This window comes from Nerophis lumbriciformis, linkage group LG20 (genome assembly GCF_033978685.3).
Source record: "Nerophis lumbriciformis linkage group LG20, RoL_Nlum_v2.1, whole genome shotgun sequence".
NCBI classification, from domain to species: domain Eukaryota; kingdom Metazoa; phylum Chordata; class Actinopteri; order Syngnathiformes; family Syngnathidae; genus Nerophis; species Nerophis lumbriciformis.
In genome coordinates, this window is record NC_084567.2 from 9,977,738 (window position 1) to 9,993,369 (window position 15,632).

General features: G+C 39.2%; 1 protein-coding gene across 2 annotated transcripts in view; it reads left to right on the forward strand.

Moving 5' to 3' along the window:
* The window catches only part of npffr2a (neuropeptide FF receptor 2a), a 214,176-nt gene that overhangs the window by 150,178 nt on the left and 48,366 nt on the right, over positions 1-15,632 (forward strand). For both annotated transcript variants that reach the window (XM_061980413.1, XM_061980412.1), the window contains one exon: positions 8,627-8,961. In XM_061980413.1, the coding sequence (XP_061836397.1) occupies positions 8,634-8,961 (328 nt within the window). In that variant the 5' untranslated portion in view covers positions 8,627-8,633. The remainder of the gene's footprint in view (positions 1-8,626; positions 8,962-15,632) is intronic.

Genomic DNA, 15,632 nt, shown 5'->3' on the forward strand with positions numbered 1-15,632 from the left:
ACCAACATTCATTGGTCAAATCAACGTCAGAACCCAACAATGATTAAAGGTCGTCAAAAAGCATGTTGTTTCAACGTTGCGTTTGTGTTGTAGAATATTGGTTGGAAAATGACCAAACTTCAATAGTCAAATCAACGTCAGAACCCAACATTGATTAAATGTCGTCAAAAAGGATGTTGTTTCAACGTTGTATTTGTGTCGTAAAATAATGATGGAAAAATGACCAAATTTCAATGGTCAACTTAAAGTCAGAACCCAACATTGATTAGATGTCGTCAAAAAGGATGTTGTTTCAACGTTGCATTTGTGTTGTAAAATATTAGTTAGGAAATGACCAAAATCAATGGTCAAATCAACATCAGAACCCAACATTGATTAGATGTTGTCAAAAAGAATGTTGTTTCAACGTTGTATTTGTGTTGTAAATTAATGATGGAAAATTACCAAATTTCAATGATCAACTTGACGTCAGAACCCAACATTGATTAGACGTCGTCAAAAAGGATGTTGTTTTAACGTTGCATTTGTGTTGTAAAATATTAGTGAGGAAAGTACCAAAATTCAATGGTGAAATCAACATCAGAACCCAACATTGATTAAAGGTCGTCAAAAAGGATGTTGTTTCAACGTTGCATTTGTGTTGTAGAATAATGGTTGGAAAATGACCAAATTTCAATGGTCAAATCAACGTCAGAACCAAACATTGATTAAATGTCGTCAAAAAGGATGTTGTTTCAACGTTGTATTTGTGTTGTAAAATAATGATGGAAAAATGACCACATTTCAATGGTCAACTTAAAGTCAGAACCCAACATTGATTAGATGTCGTCAAAAAGGATGTTGTTTCAACGTTGCATTTGTGTTGTAAAATATTAGTTAGGAAATGACCAAAATTCAATGGTGAAATCAACATCAGAACCCAACATTGATTAAATGTCGTCAAAAAGAATGTTGTTTCAACGTTGCATTTGTGTTGTAGAATAATGGTTGGAAAATGACCAAACTTCAATGGTCAAATCAACGTCAGAACCCAACATTGATTAAATGTCGTCAAAAAGGATGTTGTTTCAACGTTGTATTTGTGTTGTAAAATAATGGTGGAAAAATGACCAAATTTCAATAGTCAACTTAAAGTCAGAACCCAACATTGATTAGATGTTGTCAAAAAGAATGTTGTTTCAACGTTGCATTTGTGTTGTAAAATATTAGTTAGGAAATGACCAAAATCAATGGTCAAATCAACGTCAGAACCCAACGTTGATTAAAGGTCGTAAAAAAGCATGTTGTTTCAACGTTGCATTTGTGTTGTAGAATATTAGTTAGGAAATGACCAAACTTCAATGGTCAAATCAACGTCAGAACCCAACATTGATTAAATGTCATCAAAAAGGATGTTGTTTCAACGTTGTATCTGTGTTGTAAAATAATGATGGAAAAATGACCAAATTTCAATGGTCAACTTAAAGTCAGAACCCAACATTGGTTAAACGTCGTCAAAAAGGATGTTGTTTCAACGTTGCATTTGTGTTGTAAAATATTAATTAGGAAATGACCAAAATTCACTGGTCAAATCAACGTCAGAACCCAACATTGATTAAAGGTCGTCAAAAAGGATGTTGTTTCAACGTTGCATTTGTGTTGTAAAATATTAATTAAGAAATGACCAAAATTCATTGGTCAAATCAACGTCAGAACCCAACATTGATTAAATGTCGTCAAAAAGGATGTTGTTTCAACGTTGTATTTGTGTTGTAAAATAATGATGGAAAAATGACCAAATTTCAATGGTCAACTTAACGTCAGAACCCAACATTGATTAGACGTCGTCAAAAAGGATGTTGTTTCAACGTTGCATTTGTGTTGTAGAATATTGGTTGGAAAATGACCAAATTCAATGGTCAAATCAACGTCAGAACCCAACATTGATTAAATGTCGTCAAAAAAGATGTTGTTTCAACGTTGTGTTTGTGTTGTAAAATAATGATGGAAAAATGACCAAATTTCAATGGTCAACTTAACGTCAGAACCCAACAGTGATTAAATGTCGTCAAAAAAGATGTTGTTTCAACGTTGTGTTTGTGTTGTAAAATAATGATGGAAAAATGACCACATTTCAATGGTCAACTTAACGTCAGAACCCAACATTGATTAGACGTCGTCAAAAAGGATGTTGTTTTAACATTGCATTTGTGTTGTAAAATATTAGCTAGGAAATGACCAAAATTCAATGGTCAAATCTACATCAGAACCCAACATTGATTAAATGTCGTCAAAAAAGATGTTGTTTCAACGTTGTGTTTGTGTTGTAAAATAATGATGGAAAAATGACCAAATTTCAATGGTCAACTTAACGTCAGAACCCAACAGTGATTAAATGTCGTCAAAAAAGATGTTGTTTCAACGTTGTGTTTGTGTTGTAAAATAATGATGGAAAAATGACCAAATTTCAATGGTCAACTTAACGTCAGAACCCAACATTGATTAGACGTCGTCAAAAAGGATGTTGTTTCAACGTTGCATTTGTGTTGTAGAATATTTGTTGGAAAATGACCAAATTCAATGGTCAAATCAACGTCAGAACCCAACATTGATTAAATGTCGTCAAAAAAGATGTTGTTTCAACGTTGTGTTTGTGTTGTAAAATAATGATGGAAAAATGACCACATTTCAATGGTCAACTTAACGTCAGAACCCAACATTGATTAGACGTCGTCAAAAAGGATGTTGTTTTAACATTGCATTTGTGTTGTAAAATATTAGTTAGGAAATGACCAAAATTCAATGGTCAAATCTACATCAGAACCCAACATTGATTTAACGTCGTCAAAAAGCATGTTGTTTCAACGTTATGTTTGAGTTGCTCAACGTCAGGACCTAATTCAACTAGTTCTCAACACTGTTTTCATGTCTTGTGCCTGCTGGGAATTAAAACACGTGAGTTCACACTGAGGAAAACCAAATCATTGCATGAACTGGCTCAAAATAAGATTTCTGCGACGCATGCGTATAACTGAATTTGATCGTTTTTGGCTTTTTAAAGATCGGATTAACACACGCGGATAATACGATTTGATTAAGCGCTAAAGATTGTACTCGCGTGAAAGATTCCTGACAGTAATCGTACTTTTTAAAATCGTATTCAATAATTATATCTAACCTACTTACAGTTTAACTGGAAAGTAGTTTAGGCATAGATATGAAACCGTGTGTTAATCACAAAGATTATTATCAAAGCTTAGGTCAGGCTGATCACAAAAATAAATACGAATCAAATATACCGGTACTGCAAAAGAAGGAACTCGTAAAAACTGATAAAAAAGTAAATTACATTAAATTACGCATGCTAAAATAAATACATTCTAACTAAATTAATAATATATAATATGTTATGTATTTTTTTTGACTAAAATGTCAATAAAATAAAAGCACTCATGAAAATACAGCTTCACACATACCGCACCCCCTCACCCCACACCCTCGATGCTTCACCCCACGCGGTATGACGGAACACGGATCAGAGCCCCTAGAAGCTGGCAGCTTCGAACCGGATGCCCGCCCCCTCACCCCTCGTTGCAAGTCTCCAGTTGTATGTCGTAATATGCATATGTGTTTTTCCATTGAGTTTTTTTCTCACTCCAGACTGGGCCCACCCCCGATAGGAGCCCAGTCTGAGATTGACTTTAAAAAAAACAAAAAACTCATCCTCCCCCAGCGTCGACCTTTATCCCAACTTTTACGGGGCGCCGTAAGTGGCGACCCATCACCGTTCCTGTTCTGTAATCCTCTACAATGTTTGTCTAATCTTGAATGACAATAAAGAGCATACCATTCACCACTTTGAATGTGCATCAGTTGGGGACGTATCTGCGCTGTTGACCTGTCCCTACTCAAGATTATCTCCTGCTGGCTCCACTATGGACTGGACTCTCACTATTATGTTGGATCCACTATGGACTGGACTCTCACACTATTATGTTAGATCCACTATGGACTAGACTCTCACTATTATGTTAGATCCACTATGGACTGGACTCTCACTATTATGTTAGATCCACTATGGACTGGACTCTCACTATTACGTTAGATCCACTATGGACTAGACTCTCACTATTATGTTAGATCCACTATGGACTGGACTCTCACACTATTATGTTAGATCCACTATGGACTGGACTCTCACACTATTATGTTAGATCCACTATGGACTGGACTCTCACTATTATGTTAGATCCACTATGGACTGGACTCTCACTATTATGTTAGATCCACTATGGACTGGACTCTCACACTATTATGTTAGATCCACTATGGACTGGACTCTCACACTATTATGTTAGATCCACTATGGACTGGACTATCACTATTATGTTAGATCCACTATGGACTGGACTCTCACTATTATGTTAGATCCACTATGGACTGGACTCTCACACTATTATGTTAGATCCACTATGGACTGGACTCTCACTATTATGTTAGATCCACTATGGACTGGACTCCCGCTATTATGTTAGATCCACTATGGACTGGACTCTCACTATTATGTTAGATCCACTATGGACTGGACTCTCACTATTATGTTAGATCCACTATGGACTGGACTCTCACAATATTATGTTAGATCCACTATGGACTGGACTCTCATTATTATGTTAGATCCACTATGGACTGGACTCTCACTATTATGTTAGATCCACTATGGACTGGACTCTCACTATTATGTTAGATCCACTATGGACTGGACTCTCACTATTATGTTGGATCCACTATGGACTGGACTCTCATTATTATGTTAGATCCACTATGGACTGGACTCTCACTATTATGTTAGATCCACTATGGACTGGACTCTCACTATTATGTTAGATCCACTATGGACTGGACTCTCACACTATTATATTAGATCCACTATGGACTGGATTCTCACTATTATGTTAGATCCACTATGGACTGGACTCTCACACTATTATGTTAGATCCACTATGGACTGGATTCTCACAATATTATGTTAGATCCACTATGGACTGGACTCTCACTATTATGTTAGATCCACTATGGACTGAACTCTCACACTATTATGTTAGATCCACTATGGACTGGACTCTCACTATTATGTTTGTTCCACTATGGACTGGACTCTCACACTATTATGTTAGATCCACTATGGACTGAACTCTCACTATTATGTTAGATCCACTATGGACTGGACTCTCACTATTATGTTAGATCCACTATGGACTGGACTCTCACAATATTATGCTAGATCCACTCGACGTCCATTGCGGTCCCCTCCAAGGTTTCTCATTGTCATCCCATTGGGTTGAGTTTTTTCTTGCCCTGATGTGGGATCTGAGCCGAGGATGTCGTTGTGGCTCGTGCAGCCCTTTGAGACACTCGTGATTTAGGGCTATAAGTAAACATTGATTGATTGATTGACTTAGTCATAATTTTTGCGCTTAATTAAGAAATTTCTCCATGACCTTTGATATTGTCATTACTGCCACAAGTGGTGGAAACGTGTATTACAACTGAGTACCGCTGCGACCCATACGGACCACAATTGAGAAACAGATGTTTTGTTGGCAGCCCTCTAGGGGGCGCTCGTGGCCCAACAATGGGTTAAGAAACACTGGTCTACATTGCGCGGCGTATAGAGTATTGCTTCATCGAGCATTTCCCAACATTCCACACTATAATAAAAGTACCGTATTTTTCGGACTATAAGTCACATTTTTTTTCATAGTTTGGCCGGGGATGTGACTTATACTCAGGAGCGACTTATGTGTGAAATTATTAACACATTACCGTAAAATATCAAATAATATTATTGAGCTCATTCACGTAAGAGACTAGACGTTTAAGATTTCATGGGATTTAGCGATTAGGAGTGACAGATTGTTTGGTAAACGTATAGCATGTTCTATATGTTATAGCAGTGGTTCTTAACCTGGGTTCGATCGAACCCTAGGGGTTCGGTGAGTGTACCTCAGGGTTCAAGACACATCCGACTTATCATGTAAATGAAAAAACTTCTCCCTATCAGCGTATTATGGACCCAACAATGTTCCCCCTAATTTTCCATCTGATTTTCAGGTTGTTTGATTGATCGATTGAAACTTTTACTAGCAGATTGCAAAGGAAGAGAATACATTATATGAAACAGTACAGTTTACACAGTACAGAACATATTCCGTACAATTGACCACTAAATGGTTTGATTGATTGATGGAACCTTTTATTAGTAGATTGCACAGTGAAGTACATATTCCGTACAATTGACCACTAAATGGTAACACCCGAATACGTTTTTCAACTTGTTTAAGTCGGGGTCCACATTAATTATTTCATGTTAATGTGTGTAACGTGTGTAATTTGTTGTGAGTTCATGCACTGTGTTGGTTTTGTTCTTTGAACAAGGTGATGTTCATGCACAGTTCATTTTCTGCACCAGTAAAAAAACATTTGACTTTTTCTTGAATTTGAAAAAAAAAAAAAAAAATTCTAAAGAAGGGTTCGGTGAATGCGCATATGAAACTGGTGGGCTTCGGTACCTCCAACAAGGTTAAAGGGGAACATTATCACCAGACCTATGTAAGCGTCAATATATACCTTGATGTTGCAGAAAAAAGACCGTATATTTTTTTAACCGATTTCAGAACTCTAAATGGGTGAATTTTGGCGAATTAAATCGGGAAGCAATCCGCCATTTTCTCACTTTCGTCGGTGTGTTGTCGGAGGGTGTAACAACACGAACAGGGACGGATTCAAGTTGCACCAGTGGCCCAAAGATGCGAAAGTGGCAAGAAATTGGACGTTTGTTCCGCACACTTTACCGACGAAAGCTATGCTACGACAGAGATGGCAAGAATGTGTGGATATCCTGCGACACTCAAAGCAGATGCATTTCCAACGATAAAGACCCTAGCTTCCCTGGCCTGCTGACATCAACTCCAAAACTGGACAGATCAGCTTTCAGGAAAAGAGAGCGGATGAGGGTATGTCTACAGAATATATTAATTGATGAAAACTTTATTCATTACTCGCGGTTTTACGTAAATGATTATACATAAACTGTGTTTACCAATGATTTAGCTTAAAAACATTTATTTTGTTCAATCATTCTAGTACATTCGGGTAGTCTTGTGTAATGCAGTATTTTGTGTCTATTTAGGTATGGTTAACCTGAGTGCTGAAATCGTGGAAAAATATATGTTCTTAGCGCGCCTGAAATGGTCTGTCTGCACTCTCAAAGTGCATGTTGTTGCCAAATGTATTTCATATGCTGTAAACCTAGTTCATAGTTGTTAGTTTCCTTTAATGCCAAACAAACACATACCAATCGTTGGTTGGAAGGCGATCGCCGAATTTGTCCTCGCTTTCTCCCGTGTTGTTTTCGTCAGTTTCGCTTGCATACGGTTCAAACCGATATGGCTCAATAGCTTCAGTTTCTTCAATTTCGTTTTCGCTACCTGCCTCCACACTACAACCATCCGTTTCAATACATGCGTAATCTGTTGAATCGCTTAAGCCGCTGAAATCCGAGTCTGAATCCGAGCTAATGTCGCTATAGCTTGCTGTTCTTTCCGCCATGTTTGTTTGTGTTGGCTTCACTATGTGACGTCACAGGAAAATGGACGGGTGGTTAAAATCAGGCACTTTGAAGTTTTTTTTAGGGATATTGCGTGATGGGTAAAATTTTGAAAAAAACTTCGAAAAATAAAATAAGCCACTGGGAACTGATTTTTAATGGTTTTAACCATTCTGAAATTGTGATAATGTTCCCCTTTTAGAACCACTGTGTTATAGTTATTTGAATGACTTTTACCATATTATGTTACGTTAACATACCAGACACGTTCTCAGTTGATTATTTATGCGTCATATAACGTACACTTATTCAGCCTGTTGTTCACCATTCTTTATTTATTTTAAATTGCCTTTCAAACGTCTATTCTTGGTGTTGGGTTTTATCAAATAAATTTCCCCCAAAAATGCGACTTATATATGTTTTTTTCCTTCTTTATTATGCATTTTCGGCCGGTGCGACTTATACTCCGGCGCGACTTATAATCCGAAAAATACGGTATGTATGATTTGACGCCATATCGTATCGGATAGATATCGGTATCAGCTAATAGTCAAAGCTACAATATTGGTATGGTATCGGAAGTGGAAAAAGTTGTATCGGAACACGCGAGTAAGAACGCAACAATGAACCAAAGCCACTCAAAAAGTTAAATCAGTCAAGTTTCTGACGCTTAGTGATTATAGTGATTGACAGGACGGTTGCTTTTATGTTGAACTTTTCTTCCCTTCAAGCTTGGGCTGTTTTAATGATGAACATCTTAATGTTCCACCAACTCTCCTTCTTTATTTCAAGGAATATTTTCATTCCGAGGAATTTCACCAATAAAGACGACCGTCCTCACATCTTTCTCTTGCTTTGAAATGACACCCGAGTGGAAGTCTTCACGTTGTTTTTGTTCTTTCCTCATTCAAATCCGCATAGCTGGATTCACTTGCTGAAGGCCAATTTGTCATTGTTGATTTGGAGCTCTATAAATAAAAGATGGCTTGCCTGGCGACGCACTCGCCCACTAATTAATCCACTCCTTTCTCCTCCCAGGTTTAAAATGGACGAACAAGTCGGCACCAACACGACTCCGCCCTACGACAACTGGGCCTTTTACAACAGCTCCTGGGACTACGTCCTCCCCAGGAACAACATCACCTACGTGGCATTCTACCTCCACCAGCCGTCCACGGCGGCCATCTTCATCGTGTCCTACCTGCTCATCTTCCTGGTGTGCATGGTGGGCAATGGCGTGGTGTGCTTCATCGTGCTCCGGAGTAAGAACATGCGCACCGTCACCAACTTGTTCATCCTCAACCTCGCCGTGAGTGACCTCCTGGTCGGGATTTTCTGCATGCCGACGACGCTTCTTGACAACATCATCACAGGTAAATACACGCTTTGACCCGTTTGCTGTCAACTTTGTCATAACTTTAAGGATATTTTGTCGAATCGCTACCAGGAGATAAAATGTGCTAATGCACAATAAAATGAAATGTAAAATGTACATTTTTTATTCTGCACATTAATCCGATTGCATATTTAAAGGGGAACATTATCACCAGACTTATGTAAGCGTCAATATATACCTTGATGTTGCAGAAAAAAGACCATATTTTTTCAACCGATTTCCGAACTCTAAATGGGTGAATTTTGGCGAATTAAACGCCTTTCTATTATTCGCTCTCGGAGCGATGACGTCACAATGTGACGTCACATCGGGAAGCAATCTGCCATTTTCTCAAACACCGAGTCAAATCAGCTCTGTTATTTTCCGTTTTTCCGACTGTTTTCCGTACCTTGGAGATATCATGCCTCGTCGGTGTGTTGTCGGAGGGTGTAACAACACGAACAGGGACGGATTCAAGTTGCACCAGTGGCCCAAAGATGCGAAAGTGGCAAGAAATTGGACGATTGTTCCGCACACTTTACCGACGAAAGCTATGCTACGACAGAGATGGCAAGAATGTGTTGATATCCTGCGACACTCAAAGCAGATGCATTTCCAACGATAAAGTCAAAGAAATCTGCCGCCAGACCCCCATTGAATCTGCCGGAGTGTGTGAGCAATTCAGGGACAAAGGACCTCGCTAGCACGGCAAGCAATGGCGGCAGTTTGTTCCCGCAGACGAGCGAGCTAAACCCCCTATCGACCCTAGCTTCCCTGGCCTGCTGACATCAACTCCAAAACTGGACAGATCAGCTTTCAGGAAAAGAGAGCGGATGAGGGTATGTCTACAGAATATATTAACTGATGAAAATTGGTCTGTCTGCACTCTCAAAGTGCATGTTGTTGCCAAATGTATTTCATATGCTGTAAACCTAGTTCATAGTTGTTAGTTTCCTTTAATGCCAAACAAACACATACCAATCGTTGGTTAGAAGGCGATCGCCGAATTCGTCCTCGCTTTCTCCCGTGTCGCTGGCTGTCGTGTCGTTTTCGTCGGTTTCGCTTGCATACGGTTCAAACCGATATGGCTCAAAAGCTTCAGTTTCTTCTTCAATTTCGTTTTCGCTACCTGCCTCCACAATACAACCATCCGTTTCAATACATGCGTAATCTGTTGAATCGCTTAAGCCGCTGAAATCCGAGTCTGAATCCGAGCTAATGTCGCTATAGCTTGCTGTTCTTTCCGCCATGTTTGTTTGTGTTGGCTTCACTATGTGACGTCACAGGAAAATGGACGGGTGTTTATAACGATGGTTAAAATCAGGCACTTTGAAGCTTTTTTTATGGATATTGCGTGATGGGTAAAATTTTGAAAAAAACTTTGAAAAATATAATAAGCCACTGGGAACTGATTTTTAATGGTTTTACAATTCTGAAATTGTGATAATGTTCCCCTTTAATAGCTGGGTTGCATATGGCGTAGGGTTGTCTTGATACCAATATTTTGGTATCGGTATCGGTACCAAAATGTATGTTGATTCTTTTCGATACTTTTCTAAATAAAGGGGAACACAAAAAAAAAATTACATTATAGGCTTTATTTTAACAAAAAATATTCGGGTACATTAAACATATTGTAGGAGCCTAAATGCTGTTTAAGTTAATTTACATTTTTATGGAAGGTGCTTTATGTTTATTCAGCCAAAATGGGACTATTTACTTTATTTGCATAATACGAAAATGTATATATTTGCATGCTTAGAATAATTATAAGGTACACTTTATTTGTAATTATTACATTTGTCTAAATTTGATGACGTAACTGTTTGATTGCATATATGGCGGAAGGATCTGTGTGGTTGGTTGGTTTTTGGACAGAGTGCATTATGGGTAATGGCAGCCAGGTGCGGGGGAATTGAGCCACACAGTTTTTTGACCTCACTCTTACTTTTTCTTAGTCTTGCTCTTTCTAACACCTACTGTAACAAACTCTCTTTATTTTGCCATTCATTTGTTCCCACATCGTTATTGTTTTACGTTTTTGAATAATTAAGTGACAAGTAAACGATACAAAACGAAGAGGAGCGTCTGGAGTTTGTTTGTTGTTGCCGAAGAAAGCGGAGCGAGGGAGAAAGTAGAGGAGCGTCAAGCTAAAGGCTTCATTAGGAATCTACACATGTGTTTATTATTGCAATCGAAGAACAATATTGTCCTTAAAGGGGAACATTATCACAATTTCAGAATTGTTAAAACCATTAAAAATCAGTTCCCAGTGGCTTATTATATTTTTCGAAGTTTTTTTCAAAATTTTACCCATCACGCAATATCCCTAAAAAAAGCTTCAAAGTGCCTGATTTTAACCATCGTTATATACACCCGTCCATTTTCCTGTGACGTCACATAGTGAAGCCAACACAAACAAACATGGCGGAAAGAACAGCAAGCTATAGCGACATTAGCTCGGATTCAGACTCGGATTTCAGCGGCTTAAGCGATTCAACAGATTACGCATGTATTGAAACAGATGGTTGTAGTGTGGAGGCAGGTAGCGAAAACGAAATTGAAGAAGAAACTGAAGCTATTGAGCCATATCGTTTTGAACCGTATGCAAGCGAAACTGACGAAAATGACACGGGAGAAAGCGAGGACGAATTTGGCGATCGCCTTCTAACCAACGATTGGTATGTGTTTGTTTGGCATTAAAGGAAACTAACAACTATGAACTAGGTTTACAGCATATGAAAGACATTTGGCAACAACATGCACTTTGAGAGTGCAGACAGCCCAATTTTAATCAATTAATATATTCTGTAGACATACCCTCATCCGCGCTCTTTTCCTGAAAGCTGATCTGTCCAGTTTTGGAGTTGATATCAGCAGGCCAGGGAAGCTAGGGTCGATATTCTTCTCTTGATCATCTTCGGTGGCATAAGGGACGGTGTGAGCCAAGACATCCAGGGGGTTTAGCTCGCTCGTCTGCGGGAACAAACTGCCGCCATTGCTTGCCGTGCTACCGAGGTCCTTTGTCCCTGAATTGCTCACACACTCCGGCAGATTCAATGGGGGTCTGGCGGCAGATTTCTTTGACTTTATCGTTGGAAATGCATCTGCTTTGAGTGTCGCAGGATATCCACACATTCTTGCCATCTCTGTCGTAGCATAGCTTTCGTCGGTAAAGTGTGCGGAACAAACGTCCAATTTCTTGCCACTTTGGCATCTTTGGGCCACTGGTGCAACTTGAATCCATCCCTGTTCGTGTTGTTACACCCTCCGACAACACACCGACGAGGCACGATGTCTCCAAGGTACGTTGTGACGTCATCGCTCTGAGAGCGAATATTAGAAAGGCGTTTAATTCGCCAAAATTCACCCATTTAGAGTTCGGAAATCGGTTAAAAAAAAATATGGTCTTTTTTCTGCAACATCAAGGTATATATTGACGCTTACATAGGTCTGGTGATAATGTTCCCCTTTAAATAAAATAGTGAACATAGTAGACAACTTGTCTTTTAGTAGTAAGTAAACAAACAAAGGCTCCTAATTAGTCTGCTGACGTATGCAGTAACATATTGTGTCATTTATCATTCTATTATTTTGTCAACCATATAAAGAACAAGCTGTAAAAATGGATTATTAATCAACATGTGCATATACTGTTAATATCTGCTTATTTTCCATTTCAACATGTTCTATCTACACTTCTGTTAAAATCTAATATTCACTTATTGTTCTGTTGTTTGGATACTTTACATTAGTTTTGGATGATAGCACACATTTAGGTATCAATAGTAGTTACAGGATCATACATTGGTCATAATTTAAGTTCTCATGTGTCTGGCCACGGACGTATTTCCTGAGTTTATGAGTATAATATGAATTAAAAAAAAATAAAAAATAAAGATTTTGTGACGATAAAAAATATTGATGTAATCATAGTAGTATCGACTAAATACGCTCTTGTACTTGGTATCATTACAGTGGATGTCAGGTGTAGATCCACCCATGGCATTTGTTTACATTGTGACGCCGGTGAGCTATTGTATCCTCCTACGGTGTGTAGTGAAGCATGTTTAGCTATTCCTCGTCCTGCAGGGATGATACTTGTAAGAAACTTACTTTATTTGTCACCATGGAGGCGAGGATTAGTGATTTAGAAGTAGCTAAAACACTGCCGATAGCAGATGGACATTAGCCTCTAACTAGCTAGCCATGTTTTAAAGCACCTCTTCCTGAGGGCGTTTCAGTGTTATAACTTCACCTTTACTGTTAGTTTTTAAGCCAAAATGCATCCATTCTCCCTTTTCTGTCTACACACTGTGTCTGCTTGTTAGTACTCCGTGATTGTGCGCTGCCGAACATGCTCCTCTGCTCGTAAAACCAGCAATGTCATGACGTGACGATAACGCGCCGTCATGCCTGTACAAATAAATATGGCGAACCGGTACTTTTCAAACAGAAAGATCCCGAGCGCAGCATCGAATCCAGGACCTTTGTATTGTGAGGCAGACGCACTAACCCCTCATACACCCTGCTGCCCCCACCTATAAATACATTTTAAAATTAAATAAACAAAAAAATACCCACAAAACTGGAAAAATAATATTTGTTTTAGTATACTTACACCAAATATAACCTTCATATTATTACTTCATAATATTTGTGCTATACCTTATCTGAACTATTCTTATATGTATATGGGGAAGTGAATCATCAATCAATCAATCAAAGTTTATTTATACAGCCCTTAATCACAAGTGTCTCAAAGGGCTGCACAAGCCACAACGATATCTTCGGCTCAGATCCCACATCAGGGCAAAACAAAACTCGACCCAATGGGCAACAATCTTTGGACACCTAACGATTCAAATCCACTTTCCGATTCCTGGGGTGACGATTCGATTCAGAATGGATTCTCTCCGGAGCCTATCCCAGTTGCACTCGGGCGGAAGTCGCCACCTGATCGCAGGTTATTACAAACCCTGTTTCCATATGAGTTGGGAAATTGTGTTAGATGTAAATATAAACGGAATACAATGATTTGCAAATCCTATTCAACCCATATTCAATTGAATGCACTACAAAGACAAGATATTTGATGTTCAAACTCATAAACTCAGGCAGGCCAGTCTAGTACCCGCACTCTTTTACTATGAAGCCACGTTGATGTAACACGTGGGCGTCCATGGTAACGTTGCTTGGATGGCAACATATGTTGCTCCAAAACCTGTATGTACCTTTCAGCATTAATGGCGCCTTCACAGATGTGTAAGTTACCCATGTCTTGGGCACTAATACACCCCCATACCACCACAGATGCTGGCTTTTCAACTTTGCGCCTATAACAATCCGGATGGTTCTTTTCCTCTTTGGTCCGGAGGACACGGCGTCCACAGTTTCCAAAAACAATTTGAAATGTGGACTCGTCAGACCACAGAACACTTTTCCACTTTGTATCAGTCCATCTTAGATGAGCTCAGGCCCAGCGAAGCCGACGGCGTTTCTGGGTGTTGTTGATAAACGGTTTTCGTCTTTCATAGGAGAGTTTTAACTTGCACTTACAGATGTAGCGACCAACTGTAGTTACTGACAGTGGGTTTCTGAAGTGTTCCTGAGGCCATGTGGTGATATCCTTTACACACTGATGTCGGTTGTTGATGCAGTACAGCTTGAGGGATCGAAGGTCACGGGCTTAGCTGCTTACGTGCAGTGACTTCTTCAGATTCTCTGAACCCTTATTGATATTACGGACCGTAGATGGTGAAATCCCTAAATTCCTTGCAATAGCTGGTTGAGAAAGGTTTTTCTTAAACTGTTCAACAATTTGCTCACGCATTTGTTGACAAAGTGGTGACCCTCGCCCCATCCTTGTTTGTGAATGACTGAGCATTTCATGGAATCTACTTTTATACCCAATCATGGCACCCACCTGTTCCCAATTTGCCTGATCACCTGTGGGATGTTCCAAATAAGTGTTTGATGAGCAGTCCTCAACTTTATCAGTATTTATTGCCACCTTTCCCAACTTCTTTGTCACGTGTTGCTGGCGTCAAATTATAAAGTTAATGATTATTTGCAGAAAAAAAAAAAAATGTTTATCAGTTTGAGCATCAAAAATGTTGTGTTTGTAGCATATTCAACTGAAAATGGGTTGAAAATGATTTGCAAATCATTATATTTTGTTTATATTTACATCTAACACAATTTCCCTACTCATATGGAAACGGGGTTTGTACCTCCAAGCCGTGTCCGATCCAACTATTCTTGCATCTCGGGAAAACAAACACCCCACAGTCCTCTTCTTGACACAAAGTGCATTATTTTTTTTAACATGCCTCAAAACAGCAGCTTGGAATTTGGGACATGCTCTCCCTGAGAGTGCATGAGGAGGTTGAGGTGGGCGGGGTTGAGGTGAGGGTGAGGTGTAGGGGGTAGCGGGGGGTGTATATTGTAGCGTCCCGGAAGAGTTAGTGCTGCAAGGGGTTCTGGGTATTTGTTCCGTTGTGTTTATGTTGTGTTACGGTGCGGATGTTCTCCCGAAATGTGTTTGCCATTTTTGGGTTCACAGTGTGGCGCGTATTTGTAACAGTGTTAAAGTTGTTTACAAGGCCACTCTCAGTGTGACCTGTATGGCTGTTGACCAAGTATGCATTGCATTCACGTGTGTGTGAA